The 17,180-nt window shown below is 33.4% G+C and overlaps 1 protein-coding gene across 1 annotated transcript; it reads right to left on the reverse strand.

Annotated features, from left to right (window-relative positions):
* Nucleotides 1-1,234: 1,234 nt before the first annotated feature.
* Nucleotides 1,235-1,804, reverse strand: LOC149235022 (uncharacterized). The gene has a single exon (XM_089368435.1). It carries the CDS (start codon nucleotides 1,802-1,804, stop codon nucleotides 1,235-1,237), a length of 570 nt encoding a protein of 189 aa, XP_089224561.1.
* Between the last annotated feature and the right edge of the window lie 15,376 nt (nucleotides 1,805-17,180).

Raw genomic sequence — 17,180 nt, forward strand, 5'->3', positions numbered from 1 at the left:
GTCCAGCTGATTTTGTCAAAGGCCTTGGAGAGGTCAAGTTGAATGAGCATGCTCAGGATTTTTGGAGTTTCTATAGAATGCATCACCTCCTGGTTGAGAATGATATTGTCAGTTATCTGTCTTTCTTCAACATATCCAAACTGTTGATGAGAAATGATTGAGGGAAGGATGGGTTTAAGTCTGTTGGCCATCAATTTTGAGAGAATTTTATAGATGACGTTGCAAAGTTCTATAGGTCTGAATTTGTCGGGGGAGTCAACATGATCAGATTTGGGGATGAGGGTGAGGAAGGTAGCATTGATGGCCGACAACACTCTTTTGGTTCTGTGGAAGTTCTTTATCATATTGAAAAGGTCTACTTTGATGGTGTGCCAGCAAGCTTTGAAGAATTCAATTATAAAGCCATTTGGTCCAGGGGCTTTGTCGGAGGCCATGGTCAAGACTACATCTTCGATCTCCTACTAAGTGAACTCTCTTAAGAGAAGGGAGTTTTTCTCCTCCGTTACTAAGGGGGGAATAGCACTAATGATTTTGTTTATAGCTTGGGTTCTATCTTGATTAGGCTCAGAGAGCAGTGGCTGAAAGTATAGATTTAGTTCTGATCCTATTTGCTCTCTAGTTGAGACTTTAGCACCATCATCTTTTTTGAGAGATAGAATACGATTGTTGGCTCTGTGCTGAATGGTTGATTTATGGAAGAATCTTGTGTTAGGTTCCCCATGCTTTAGCCACTACACCCGTGATTTTTGTTTCCATAGCAGCTCTTCTTGTCTTAGCCTGTCTTCCCATTGCTTTTGGAGGTTTGATTCCTGAGCTAACCTATCCTCGTTAGGCCCGTCCTTGATCATTGATTGTTGGAGGGCTGCCATTTTTTCCTCGAGCTCTTTTTTGGCTTGAAAAATGTTACCAATTTTTTTCTTGTTCTAGCATTTGAGCTTTGTCTTGATGCTCTTGAGCTTTTTCTGAAATATGTACATAATGTTGTCGCTCTTTACAGAGGTTTGGGTCCACCAACTTCGTATATTTTGCATGAAGGTTGGGTGATCTATCCAGAATCGTTCGAACCTGAAAGGCCAGTTTTGGGGCTTGATCATATTGGTGAAGTGCAACCGTACTGGCCAGTGATCTGATCCCCCAATGGGCAGAATGTTGGCTTCCATGTCTAGATTCTAGAGCATGATGGATTCTGATATGAGGAACCTATCAAGCCTTGATGCAACCTATCTATTTCCCCTTACTTATTGTTCCATGTGTGTAGACCATTGACTGTGGGAACATCAATGAGTTTAGATGTTGCTATGAAGGTGGTGAAAGCTTCTGTATCTTTATCTAATCTTCTTAGGCCCCCTTCCTTCTCCGCTAGGTTGGTGATCATGTTGAAATCTCCACCTAGGATCCAGTGGTTGGCACCATGGTGATGTCTGATTTCGTTCAAGTCTTCCAGCATCTTGAACTTCTCTTGAATTTGCTGAGGTCCATACACATTGGTGATGCATATCATTTGTTGTGAGTCTAGCAGGTTGAAGATCACTGATAGCAAATGCTTAGTGGACAGAGCATTCTGCAAAAAGAACTTGTTTTTGTTCCAGAACATTAGGAGCCCTCCTGCTTGCCCAATGGCTTCTATGCTTGTGCATTGAAAGCCTTTTGCAGATAGTTTCTTGAGCGTTTCTATGCCGTTGGCTGAGCATTTGGATTCTTGTAGTAAGACCAGGTCTGGAGATTGCGTGAAGAGACAGTTTTTAAGGATTCGTCTTTTGGAGGTGCCATTTAGCCCTCTGATATTCCATGTTGTTATCTTCATTGAGAAATTTTCGGTGTGGCTAGGACCAAATCCCTCATCTTTCTTTCATTGATTAGGCACCTACCGAGTTCTTGTATTTGTTGCTTTGTCGATTTTCTCCCTCCTTTTCTTACTGGACCTTTCGGCTTTTATTGGTCCAGGTTTAGGTTTGCTTAGATTCCTGTTTGGCTGCTTTCTCCCCATTGCTTTTTAGCTACATTCTGATTCAGATATTCTAACTGCAGGTATTCCATTTTGATTTTCTCCAAGTGTTCTTGGGTAATGGCATTCACACCCTGTTTGGACCATTGCCCGGTGACCTCCTAGAGATCCAGGTCACCCAGAATTTCTTCCAGAGGATTAATAGGAGCAGTTGAGGGCATCCGATTTGGCTGAATTTCTGTGAAAGGAGGGGTATGCAGATGATCAATGCTTGTATCGTTGTGGGATGAGTTGGGCTGCTGGATTTGAGGCTGCTCCTCGTTTTGGGGATGGTTAGAGCTAGGGATGGAGATGGTTGAAGGGTTGGATAGTTGAGGCTGCCCGGGTGGATCTTGGGCCGGGGGGCCTTGGGATTTCAGAGGGTTTTCGAATGGATCCTGGTTGCTGAGAACTTCAAAGCTATTTTGATGGGTGGGGATTGGGTTGGAGGGAGTTTTTAGAGGATTTTTCCCTTTCTGCTTTTTGCTCCTCTTGGTAACAGGGATGTAATCTGGGGATGGGTTGTCCGCTTTCTCTGATTGGGGTTGAGATGGGGTTTGACTCAAGGGGCACCCATGACTAAAATGTTTGTGTTGTTGGCACTTCCTGCATCTAAAAGGAGTATTTTCATAGTTAATGGACTGCTTCCACTGAATACGTTTGTGGATCAGAGCAATATAACCTGGGAGACGTCCTGAGACATCCATATAAACATAGATTCTAGCTTAGGTAGTGTATTTACCTTGACATGTGAGATCTGAAGTTTTGATGAAGACACCCAGCTTGTTCCCGATGGCTTCCAGGATCTGCTCATTCCAATAGTCCACCGGCAAGGAGTATAGCCTGAGCCAGACTGGAACTTTTGTGAAGTCTTCTTGCTTTGGAACAAAGTTTGTCTTCCAGTACGTTATGTAGAGTCCCACCGAGTTGTAGAAGTATGGGCCTCCTTCGAAAGTGCGATCTCTGTCTTCCTTGTGGGTGAAGATGACCATGAAAAAATTCCTTCCTCCCAACTATCGTTCATAGTTCCCTTTGGGCTTCCATTTCTGGTTTATCCAGCAGCAGAGAGCTTTTTCATTGAGTCTTACTCCCATGAAGCGACAGATTAGGGCATGTTTGCTCATGTGATCTTTGTATTCTTCAATCCATGGCTCTTCAATGATTAATGAGGGAGTTTCCTTCGATATCGGTTTGCAGGGGGGTGATCCTGTTGCTCCTCTTTGGTTTGGGACGCTTCTCTCAGCCATAGGTTCGTTGGCTGTTGAGGTATAGTTTTCCACTAGAGCTTTGCCTCTATCCCTGTATCGGGAGGTGGATGAGGTAAAGGTAGGCTTAGGAGGGAGGCTACCAAAAACGAAGGGGCCAAAGGCTGGGGGGGTCGATCCCCCCCCCCCCCCGAGGGTGTTCATTGAGCGCTGCTTCTAGGGTTTGGTTGCAGGGGTGAGCGTTGCACACCAACGCCAATTTTTCTATTCTTCTTCAATCATGCTTGGTATTCATTCTTGTCAGATCCCTTTTTTTTGGTTGTAATAAAGAGGAGTGTTATTTTATTTTTCAACATGCCTCCAAAGAAAGATACTACACCAATAAAATATAATAAAGGTCCGTCCTTTATCCATGGATAAAGTGAATACTTAGAATTTAAGTTATCTCAATTACAGAATAAGATTCATGAAATGGATGGTAGTATGTTGAAAAAATTTGTTTCCCCATGTTCTCAACAAAGGATTAGAAGAGAAAAGGAAAGGAATATCAATGAAAATAAAGAAGGAATATAAAAAATATGAATGAAATTAATGAAGGAATAAAAGATAAGATGTAAGGAATATAAAAGAAGATGAATGAGAATAAGAAATAAATACAAAATTTCGTGATTTGCATGGAAACGCTTCCCCTAGAGAGGCTTCCTAAAATGGATGTGGATATCTAAGGAATTAATGAACATAAGTAAAAACACATTGTTGAAAATATATCTCAAATGGGGAGTATGTTATCACAATTAGAGAGCAAAAATATTAAATCATAGAACCATAATCATGAACTTTCTATCCGAGATCCATATCATCAGGGCTTCAAGTTAGCACCAAGGATTAATACATTACGAATATTGATATAAGGAAATCTTATAGTAATGATCCGATAACATGGATATTTAATTGTAATGATCCTATTAATCACTTGTAATCAAAGTAATGATCTTGCTAATCACTTGTAATCAGAGTGGCCATGGAACGAACTGACCAACAAGCTATAATTTATTTGTCCTTGAAGTTATCATTATCACCTCTCTTTCTTTCTTCAGCAAACCACCATATGCGATGTTGACCAATATTATCATATATCATCTTGTCTAAGTCATGTAATATTATGGATGAGTATTGATACTTAACCATTCCAAATATGGCACTACTCCTTCTGAGTGTCGAGTAATTACATGGAAGCCTTATCATGCTCACACATTCTTATGACCAATTCTTTCAGCAAGATTCACGTAAACATAAGTTCTACCTTCAAGAGAAGAGTTATTAGGAGAAGATGCATACCTTTTCTTCCATATAATCATCTAGCCATCCTTCCTTGAACAAGCTAAATTTCTCAACAAAACTTAATAGCCAACAGCCCAACCAATAGCTATAGAATAACAAAAACTCAATGATAGAGCAGAGCGAGTTTTGGCTGAAGAGCTAGTTTCCTTTTGTATTTATGCTAAGTATGAGAGATATTATCATTGTACTCCTTTATCTAAGTCTTTTTGTTGAGAAGCAGAGCAAATGGAATAAGAACTCGATAATAGAATGGTAGTTCCTTTTGTATTTATGATAAGTATGGCAGATATTATCATTGTACTACTTTATCTGCCTCTTGTTGTAGAAAAACAGAGCAGATGGAATAAGAACTCAATAATAAAATGATAGTTTTGTTAAAACAAAGTGATAGCTTTGGTAGAACAACTAATTTCATTCCATATTTATGCAAATATGGAAAAGATTACAATTGTAATTGAAGTTAACTAATTATAAGTGAATTTAATGAATTACAATTAGAATTGGTGTCAACATTTACGTCTTAATGGCAAATAAAATGCAAACACAAGTGAAATATAAATTTTTGTATGCACAAAATCTATTTATTTTATCATAATTTAAAAAATGTTCTTCTTTTATAATTTATGTATTATGGTCATCATAACTTAATTTTTTAACAAATTACATCTATACGAAATTACAACTGTTATCATTATGCTCTACATGTTTCTTTTCTCAAAAAGGTTCTCATGTCTCTGGTATGAGGTCTTGGCTTGTTTTTAACTATTTGAAAGATGTTTAAAGACAACTTGTGGGACTCCTTTCATAGGATTTATTTTGTTAAGTTTATATGATTTTGTAAAACAATAATTTAAGAAAGGTTCTCATTTCTCCAGTATGAGGCCTTCAGCTTGTTTTTAACTATTTGAAAGATGTTTAAAGACAACTTGTGGGACTTCTTTCATAGCATTTATTTCCTTACGTTTATATGATCTTGTAAAAGCAATAATTTAAAAGTGTGATTTTTAGGCAAACCCAAAAGGCATGTTATAAAGAGTTTTTTTTCTTTTCTTTTTATTTTATGATGAATAAAATAATTAAATAAAATAGAATAGAAATATTAATAGTTTGAAATTTAAAGAAATGCACAAACATGAAAATTAACATAATTGTGGTTATACAAATAGTTTTTATTATCACATGAATATTACAAAAATGAAAGTATTCTATGAATAATATATTTTAGAAGATAAAATAAAATTGTATTTAAGATAAAAGATTTAGTAATAATTATTGTTTTTCTTTTCTTAGCTTTATATAAATTGTGAGAAAGTTTTATAACAAGAAAATGTACATACAAACCTTGAAATAGATAGGGATAGAAAGAGTTTCAACATATAAAATTACCCCAAAAACTTTTATATTCAAAATCTACTTTCAAAAAAAATAATAACTCAATAAGTTTATGACTTATTAAGCAAAAACATCAGACAAAAAAAATAAATAGAGTCTAAAATCAACTTCAAAAAGTAGTTTTCTAACAATAAAAGTAAAAATTTAGTCAATAAATATCATATTATTTCTTCAAACTTAAATAATAGACAATCAAGACACAATCAATAAAGTTCACTTCCTTAAGAGTAGCAATTAATCATTCTTCCCATATATGAGAATTACAAAACCATAGAAAATAGAAGTTAGTAAGTTAAAAAATAAAAATAAAAAATATCTATATACCTTTCATTTCAAATTTGGTTTTCAATATAACTTTCTCATTTTTCTAAAAATATATGTACCTTGAAGATTTTCTCACTAATTTTAATGTTTATTGTCTTCCTTCTCACATTTCTCATGTTCATATATATGAGTGCATAATTTCTTATAAACCTCTCAACCATGTGTACCTTAAAACTATTGTCCATATCTCCACTACATAATGAGCATTTATCCATTCACAATTGAAATAAGATAAAAACAAAAATAATATTCAAAATGGGAAATCTAAAATTATATGATAGAGACTTCAATAAAAAAGGAAATGCAAATTATATTAATATTAAGTGTATTTTTTAATCAAATTATAATAATAAATATTTTAAAAATAAATGAAAAAATAAAATTATTTTTAATATAAAAGATTAAATTATAGTTCGAATAATATAAAAAATAAAAAATTATTAAAAATATGTAATCTTACTTAATATAATTTTAATAAAAAAATACCAAAAGCCAAAAAGTTGGCAATGCACTAAGCAGTATGAAGAACAAGCAGAAAAAAGAGAGACAACAGAAGAGGACAAGATAGAGCACAACGCTATTTTAACTCCACAACCCAACAACACACAGCAGCAGCAGCATGAGCAGCACTCATCAGGAAAGGAAGTGCAGCACTCATCGTGAAAGGAAGTGGAAAGGAAATGAGTGGTAGCAAAGGAATACCAACAGAAGAGGACAAGATAGAGCACAACGCTATTTTAACTCCACAACCCAACAACACACAGCAGCAGCAGCATGAGCAGCACTCATCAGGAAAGGAAGTGCAGCACTCATCATGAATGGAAGTGGAAAGGAAATGAGTGGTAGCAAAGGAATACATGGATCAGAGGTGAAAGGAATGAATGGTAGCAAAGGAATACATGGATCAGAGGTAAAAGGAAGTGAGTGGTAGAAAACAAATACATGGATCAAAGGTGAAAGGAAGTGAGTGGTAGAAAACGTATATAGGGAAGAGGGATCGTATTTTGACAAAGAATATCCAAGAAATACAAAAGAGAATCAAATGTCTATTGTAACATCCACACCCAACACTAGTGGTTGGCGAAAAGTGGAAAAGAAAAAATATAGAGAAAAATAGATGAGTTTATTTTCTATGGATTCGGAAAAATCAAGATGTGATATTATTGCATATACCTTTTAGCATCTACAACATATAATTTTGCACATTATAAAAGGAAAAAATTATATTAAAAAAAATAAAACTTTTTACTATTATTAAAAACTAAACTCTAATAAAAATAAAATTTTTAATAATATTAAAAATTAAAATTAATAAAAAAATATCTAATAAAAATATAAATGAAATGACAACTTAATGAAAAAGTCCGACTAAAATCAAAATTACAATGTAATGAAGCTTCATTTAACCAAAATAAAATTAACTATGTCAACAACATTTTAATTCAACGAGCAAAACTGATTTTGGCTAGATCCCATTTTTGTAACATATACATGCATAAATGTGATCAAAGTAATGATCCTGCTAATAACTTGTAATCAAAGTGGCCATGGAACAAACTGAGCAACAAGCTACAATTTATTTGTCGTCCTTGAAGTTATGAGTATCACCTCAGCAAACCACCATATTCGATGTTGATAATTATCATCCTATATCATCCCGTGAATGTCATGTAATATTATGGATGAGTATTGATACTTAACCATTCCAAATCATGCACTACTCCTTGTGTTGAGTAATTACATGGAAGCCTTATCATGCTCACACATTCTTATGCCCAATTCTTTCAGCAAGATTCATGTAAACATAAGTTCTACCTTCAATAGAAGAGTTATTAGGAAAATATGCATACCTTTTCTTCCATAGTACCATTTAGCGATCCTTCCTTGTACAAGCTAAATTTCTCAACAAAATTCAATAGCCAACAACCTAATCAATAGCTATAGAATAACAAAAACTCAGTGATAGTGGAGAGAGAGTTTTGGCTAAAGAGATAGTTTCCTTTTGTATTTATACTAAGTATGGAAGATATTATCATTGTACTTCTTTATCTACCTCTTGTTGTTGAAAGGCAAAGAATTATGGAATAAGAACTCAATAATAGAATGATAGTTTTGTTAAAACAAAGCAATAGCTTTGGTAGAACAACTAATTTCATTACATATTTATGCAAATATGGAAGAGATTACAATTGTAATTGAAGTTAACTAATTATAAGTGAATTTAATGACATACTATTATAATTGGTGTCAACATTTACATCTCAAAGGAAAATAAAATGCAAACAAAAGTGAAATATAAATTTTTGTATGCACAAAATCTATTAATTTTATCGTAATTTTTTTATTTTTTTTTAATAATTTATGTATTATGGTCACACATATATAAAAAATTACAACAGTTATCGTTATACTCTACATGTGTCTTTTCTCAAAAAGGTTCTACATGTGTCTTTTCTCAAAAAGGTTCTCATGTCTCCAGTCTGAGGTTTTGGCATGTTTTTAACTATTTGAAAGATGCTTAAAGACAACTTGTGGGACTCCTTTCATAGGATTTATTTTGTTAAGTTTATATGATCTTGTAAAAGAAATAATTTAAAAAAGGTTCTCATGTCTCTAGTCTGAGGTCTTGGGCTTGTTTTTAACTATTTGAAAGATGTTTAAAGACAACATGTAGGACTCCTTTCATAAGATTTATTTTGTTAAGTTTATATGATCTTGTAAAATCAATAATTTAAAAGTGTGATTTTTAGGCGAACTCAAAAGGCATGTTATAAAGAGATTTTTTTTTTCTTTTTATTTATTTATGTTGAGTAAAATAATTAAATAAAATAGAATAGAAATATTAATAGTTTGAAAGTTAAATAAATGAACAAATGTGAAAATTAACATAATTTTGGTTATATAAATAGTTTTTATTATCACATGAATATTACAAAAATGAAACCTAGATGTGGATGATTTTCATTTGTATTAATAGTGTCATTTGTGAATGACGACGCCTGGCCTTGCCACCTGCTGGCCCGCGCGATTCTCCATGTCTTCACATGGATCCTGATGGCTCACATAGGGTGCGAGCAGGTCCTTCTGCAGGTTGGTTTTAATGCACACTTCAGCCGAGACAAAGAAGGTGTCGGTTTTAACATGGAGTATTCAGCCTTCAATACCTTTGTTTTCTTCCTGTCCTGTAACCTCTACCCGCCGAATGCAGGATTCTTGTGTAGCAGTTCGGTCTCACGTGTCCATTTCCGGATCCTGGTTGCTCTCATATCTAATTCTGGGTCGTCCATATCCCATTCTCTTTCCTGCTCTCTGAGCCCTCCCCAGGCTCCTTTGGTGCAGTCCGGGCTCTCCCCTAAAGTTTCCTGTGCTTCTATGTTGTCCCCTGACCGCTTAACCATGGTCCGTCATCGTATGCGAAGTCGACATGGCAGGAGCTGAGGTTGTCGCACGTGACCTCAAATTGCTCATTCTGTGGATCATCCTCTGTCCCCTATCTCTCCATCTTCATCCCAAGAAAATTCTCCTCCGCTCAGCCCTACTCGCAAACCTTTCCCACATAATGCTTTCCAAACGACTCACTTTAAATTTCAGAGTGGCTTGAATATGGCCATCATCACGGCAAACATTACCATAATTTTCTCTGAGGAAGAAGCTTAGAGTCAAGCTCCTGCGAATACTTTGGTCGAACATCCTCCGGGCATTCTCAGAACTGCGGGTAGCCTTGGTTCGGGGCAAGCTTTGGCAGATGAAGGTTCGAGGGATAAGTGTGGTGATATGCATGGTGATGAGGTCAATCCGAATGCTTCTCAGCCACAAGGTGGCTGCATACATGATACCACCATCTAGCTTGCCATAGCTGGCAGCTCTGGTGGTGCTCGTCCTGTGTTGGTTCCTCCAGGTGGCAGCGGAGAGGGTGATGCGGATCGTGATGGAGATTTCTGGTATGGTAATGCCTACCTGTTAGTCTAGGAGCCACTAGAACAGGATGTCCACATGTGATGCTTCCTTCTCAGAGTTTTCTCCTTGGTCACTATTCAGGTTCGGTGTCTTTTGGTTTTGTAGTTCTGTCTCTGTTTCGGCGGTTCAGCATTTTGGCACCTTGTCTTTGTGGCTCGGAAGTCTATGGTTCTGGTTCTGTTCCTGCGGTTCGACGGTCTGGTTCTATGTCTCTCTCCCTCGATAGTATCTGGCTTTCAAGATGACATGTATAGTCTTGCATTCTACAGGTGTTTGTTTCCAACGCTCCAAAGGGGTTATCCCAAACCTGCACTATGGCATGCTAGCAATTTACAAGCTTCTATGTATGGTTTTTGCATCACTGTAACTGGTTATGCTCAATTGTGGGACAACTTTGTTCTCCTTAAAGCATTCTCGTGCTCTTGTCTGAGGCTTCTGCCTCTTTGTAACCTTATTTCTATTTCCTTTTAATAGAATTAGTCTTTACAGAGCAAAAAAAAAATTACAAAAATGAAAATATTTTATGGATAATATATTTTAAAAGATAAGATAAAAATTTACTTCAGATAAAAGATTTAGTAATAATTATTGTTTTTCTTTTCTTAACATTATATAAATTGTGAGAAATTTTTATAACAAGAAAATGTACATACAAACCTTGAAATAGCTAAGGATAAAAAGAGTTCCAACATATAAAATTATCACAAAAACTTTTATATTCAAAATCTACTTTCAAAAAAATTAATGACTCAATAAGTTTACGACTTATTAAGCAAAAAAATCGGACAAAAAAATTAAATAAAGTCTAAAATCAACTTCAAAAAGTAGTTTTCTAACAATAAAATTAAAAAGTTAGTCAATAAATATCATATTATTTCTTCAAACTTAAATAATAGACGATCAAGCCACAATCAATAAAGGTCACTTCCTTAAGAGTAGCAATTAATCATTCTACCGATATATGAGAATTACAAAACCTTAGAAAATTGATGTTAGCAAGTTAAAAAATAAAAATAAAAAATATTTATATACCTTCATTTCAAATTTAGTTTTCAATATAAATTTCTCATTTTTCTAAAAATATATGTACCTCGAAGATTTTCTCAGTAATTTTAATGTTTGATGTCTTCCTTCTCACATTTCTCATTTTCATATATATGAGTGCACAATTTCTTATAAACATCTCCACCATGTGTACCTTAAAACTATTGTCCATATCTCCACTACATAATCAGCATTTATCCATTCACAATTGAAATAAGATAAAAACAAAACTAATATTCAAAATGGGAAAGCTAAAATTATATGATAGAGAGTTCAATAAAAAAGAAATACAAATTATATTAATATTAGTTGTATTTTTTAATGAAATTATAATAATAAATATCTTAAAAATAAATGAAAAAAAAAAATATTTTTAATATAAAAGATTAAATTATAATTATAATAATCGTAAAGAATTAAAAAATATTAAAAAATATGTAATCTTAATTAATATAATTTTGTGGCCCCGAGGGATAGCTCAAATGGTCGAGTTCCCGTTGATAGTACTCTCCCGGTTTGGGAGGTCACGGGGTCAAATCTCCTCGACGCCCTCGGGGTTAGGCCCGATCTGGCCGAATCGGGCCGAACGGTAGTTCCCTTCGGGGGGAGCTGCCCCGATTATCTACGTGGACGTAGCGGCCCACCTCTGGTGCCCCGTGAACCACACAGAAAAAAAAAATTAATATAATTTTAATAAAAGAGTACCAAAAGCCAAAAAGTTGGCAATACATTAAGCTCTATGAAGAAGAAGCGAGAGACAATAGAAGAGGACAAGATGAGCACAACACTGCTTTAACTCCGCAACCCAACAACACATAGCAGCAGCATGAGTAGCACTCATCAGGAAAGGAAGTGAGTGGTAGCAAAGGAATACATGGATTAGAGGTGAAATGAAGTGAGCATTAGCAAACGAATAAATGGATCAGAGGTGAAAGGAAGTGAGTGGTAGAAAAGGGATACATGGATCAGAGGTGAAAGGAAGTGAGTCTTAGAAAAGGAATACATGGATCAGACGGATTGGATTTTGAAAAAGAATATTCAAGAAATACAAAAGAGAATCAAATGTCCATTGTAACATCCACTCCAAACACTGGTGGTTGGTGGAAAGTGGAAAAGAAAAAAGATAGAAAAGAATAGATAGTTTATTTTTTATGGATTATGAAAAATCAAGATATGATATTATTGCATATACTTTTTAGCATCTACCACATATAATTTTAGGCATTATAAAAAAAAAAAAAAATTATATTAAAAAAAAAAAACTTTTACTAAATATTAAAAACTAAAATCTAATAAAATTTAGAATTTCTACTGATATTATAAACTAAAATTAATAAAAATATATATAATAAAAATAGAAATGAAATGACAATTTAATAAAAAAAATCTAACTCAATCAAAATTACAATGTAATAAAGCTTTATTTAACCAAAATAAAATTAACTATATCAACAACATTTTAATTTAACGAGAAAAACTGATTTTGGCTAGATCTCATTTTTGTAACATATACATGCATAAATATGATGAATAGATGATTCTAATCAATAAAATTATAATAATTTTATAATAATAATAATAATTATTATTATTATTATAGCGATTTCAACGACCTTGAAATGGAGCTATTACAAAGTTCCATTTACTAAAGAAAATAATGTAAAAACCTATAGTAGATTACAATTCTGAAGGTATAATAAATTTATGGCATTTGAAGAAAATAAACAATTGGGACAATCTCAACCGCGCTAATAGTCAGCAGGTTATATAAATCATAATGTAAAATTCGACTCGACGTTAAAATTTATAGAGATGTCCGATTGGATAAAGTGTAATGTCAAAATCTAAACCTAATTCGATAACGCTGAAAGTGAACGTTGGAAGTCAGGACACGTTGAGGCAAGTAGTTGGTCGATACGGGACTCAATCCCATGTAATCCTGTACCTCCAAACATGCTGAAAACCCTTCCACATTTTGACTCACACATTAAAAACCAGAGAACAAAAGCTAAATCTATTGGCAGATGGGATGGGTTGCTGATTCCTCAACATTTCATTGCCATTTATAGAGATGTCCGATTGGATAAACTGTAATGTCAAAATCTAAACCTAATTCGATAACGCTGAAAGTGAACGTTGGAAGTCAGGACATTGAGGCAAGTAGTTGGTCGATACGGGACTCAATCCCACGTAATCACGTATTCAAATCCTGTAACTCCAAACATGCTGAAAGCCATTCAACATTTCGACTCACACATTAAAAACCTTGTGCTCAAGGTGGATTATCTCAGGTTTTGTATTACCTGCAGCCTAAAAACGTGTTATACGTTGACTATTCCCTTGAGAAATCAAAATGATTTGTAAAACGAATAAATCGCGTAGCAATCCTCTTGAACATTGAATTCCTGCGGCCTTCAATATATAAATGTTTTTGTTTTTAAAGGGTTTTTAGTATTGAAGTGTTTAAGATGTTAGAGATGATTGACTACAAATATAGCAAATATAGCTAAAGAATATATAGTTTATAAGCCGAAGAAAATTGGAAATAAATTAAAAAATAAAGAATAATGTCTATATTTTTAAGCAATTAATATTCTTGAAAGTTTCTCAGAATGTATATATTATAATTTAGTTTAAATTTTAGAGTAATAAAGGATCAGTGTCATCTCTCTCAATATTTTGTCAAGTTTTGTTTTTTGAAATATATTTATTTTTTATTATGATCTTTTTTTAGGTTGTTTATTATTAGTAATGCTCAAAGGAGGATCGTACAAATATTTTTACTATTAATGATATTAGTTAACCAAGAATTATGCATGAATGTAAATAAAATATATATAGGTTGTTGAGTATTATTATATTAGTTGACCAAAAATTGTGCATGAATGTAAATAAAAAAATATATACATTGTTGAGTATTATTAATCTTCATGAAAATTTAAAATCCGTGAATTTTATTATAAATACACTATTATATTTAACATAAAAGATAAAGTGTACTTCACCATCCACATGTACAATGCAATTTTTAATTGTCTACCGTCTTGGTTTAAATTTGGACATAATTACTTCTTTCTCAATTTCCTTGAGAAATCAAATGATTTGTAAAACGAATAAATCGCGTCGCAATCCTCTTGAACATTGAATTCCCGCGGCCTTCAATATATAATTATTTTATTTTTAAAGGGTTTTCGCTCGGTTATGGTGTATAAATTTATGGTTGTTTTCTTAACAGGCCCTTATACTTGACGCTTTTTGCTCTTTAGTTGAGATATATTTAAATTAAAGTAAATAAATGAAAAATAGCCAAGAAAACCAAATTTTTTTTGTTAATTTTTTATATGAAGTTATTATAAAATAAATAACTGTTAGAATTTTAACTGTGTAGAAAGATTTTGACAATATGAATAATAATGCAAATCACTAATTATACATAAATAATATTTATAAATAAATTTTCACAACTAAAAAGTAAATTGTTATTTTATTGGAATATATAGATACATATAGTAAATTTTAATTGTAGTTAATTTTTTTATTGTATTGAATTTCAAAATATTTCATTTACAAAAAAAAATTGAAAATATAATTTAAATTTAAATTTTGGATTTTTCCACCTACATGTTTAATCAATTTTATTTGAAATTTGGTTAAAAATGTAAATTAAATACTTCCTCCTAGATTTCTCTCACACTAAAACCCAAGACAAGTGGAGAGAAATCAAGAGAGAATTTTGTGTAAAATGACTCTCAAGTCATCTCCTTTTATACTAAAACGTTGAGAAAATGTGGCGGTTATTTGGTTGCTAGCCGACCTTGACGAATTGTCCCATAACACAAATAAATTCATAACTCCATGAATACTTATTAGAATCAGATGATCTTTAAATCAATCCTAGACCTCTCGATGAGAGGGATCCAAGAAAAATATTAGCTACCATAAATAAGATGGCCCACATGTAGGTTTCCCTAGTTGCAAATTTTAACAATAGATTATGAATTAGCGAATTACCTTGAACTAGTAGTAGTGATCTAGTGGTCGGTTTCTTACCAAACTGGCCAAGCCAATCACTAGCTTAGTCAGTTCGGTAACAAACTAGCTGGCTCAGCCAAGTCTAAGTTAAACCAGCTGAACTGGCCAGTGGCATCTTATGAGGTTTGGTTATTTTACTAAGACTGATATTTTCGCTACAGCTAACTAAATGTTTTGTGGTTTCATCTAGCATAACAGTGGTGTCTTGCATTGTTCTTGAGTGCTAGACTTTGATATTAGGCATTCATACCTTTCTTTTGCATCTTGGGTGATTAATCTCATAAACTACTTTCCAATTATGAACTGATACATGCATAAGAATAAGCTACAACAATTCACAAATTTGTTGGCAGTGGCATTTTCATAGTATGGTGACTAGTGATGCTTTATAGTTTACTTTTGTTGTAGATGCCATTTGGAACCTCCTTGGTTATGTTTTTTTTGTTTTGATCTCTATATCATGTTTGTACTAAATTCTAATTAGTAATAACTATGTATTGGATAGTGCACTGGGTGCCATTTTGATATAATGGATATATTCATGTGCTTACTTTGATCATATCTTATCTTCTCTCTATATTAGTATAATATAATGCTTTGAGTTTGGAAACATGAATTTTATTCAGGACTTCATTGGTCATGTTGCTTCATTTCTTCAAAAGTGAAAATATCAAGAATAGAGTATAATTTGATTGCATTACAAAAAACAACAAAGAAATGTCATTTTATTTAAGAAACATGATGTGTTCCCCAACACCTGGGTTTCTTTATGCCACATGATGGAAAATTACCCTAACATTTCGTAGGGGAAGATGGAATCATTTAGAACAACATATCAAGAAAAAGCATCCCTCTATGGGGTGGAGGAGGGCTTCAAATAGTTGTCCATTGACATTAGTAGATTCATAGGCTATGATGTTCTTAGAGATAGGGGGATTAAAAATCCCTATGATCAATGGGGAAATATTAAGTTAGTGTGTGTTATTCTATAGTAGTTAACTATGAGGCTCTCCTCTCATGTTAATCTATCCTCATATTGTAAGAATAATTTGAGCACATACATGAATTTTCACACTTTGAATAATAGCAGACCTGAGAAATACATAGCTAAAACAACATTGTAAGTGCATGCCAATCTCTTCCTTATGTACAAGATGAGGGATGAGTGGTTGAAGGGATAGACAAAGGTGTGAGATGTATTTTCTAATGATATGTGTTTGGACAACAACATTGAGTTAGTATTAGCTAACTTGGATCTTAAAGATCCAATGCTAAAGCCAATCACTTTTGATGATGATGATGATCCTCTTTAGATGTCATCCTCCACACCAAAAAATGTAGACTTTGGATTGGATATAAAGGAGGAAGAATGGGGGAGAGTATAGTGGCAGTGGTGGTGATCTTGATTATTCTAACATGAATAAAAACCATTTATGAACTATCAAATTATTCCATCTATGATTCTAGTATCCACCTTATTTTCTATTTTCCATTTGTTTCCCATTTACAATATCAGTGATTATGTAATATATTTTGATTTTGGTGACATAAAATGGGATGAAAAAATTATAATTAATGTTTCTTACTACTAACCTCTATTTTTTGTATTGAATATTCTAACTTCATGTGCACATCATATAGTAACTAGTTGTAAAAATACTTTGTAAATTATTTAAAAACTTGGATCTTAATTTTTATATTTCATTTTTGTATTTGTAATTCATTGTGTGTGTGTGTGTGTGTGTGTGTGTATAGAGAGAGAGAGTGAGAGAGGCCCTCACTTAGTCATCAAAAATCTCACTCTAGTCATGAGATTGAATCACATGGTCAAAAGGAGTAGAAGGAAAAATAAGATTTTGGAGAACACCAAGAAAAATAATTGAGAGGGCATGTCCAAAGTT

This window comes from Pinus tabuliformis, chromosome 8 (genome assembly GCF_031772625.1).
Source record: "Pinus tabuliformis cultivar Carrire ecotype Pingquan chromosome 8, CPIR1, whole genome shotgun sequence".
In the NCBI taxonomy this organism is placed as follows: Eukaryota; Viridiplantae; Streptophyta; class Pinopsida; order Pinales; family Pinaceae; genus Pinus; species Pinus tabuliformis.

Excerpts from the sequence above, each read along its gene's own strand:
- LOC149235022 (XM_089368435.1), bottom strand. The coding sequence starts at position 1,804 with ATGAAGATAACAACATGGAATATCAGAGGGCTAAATGGCACCTCCAAA.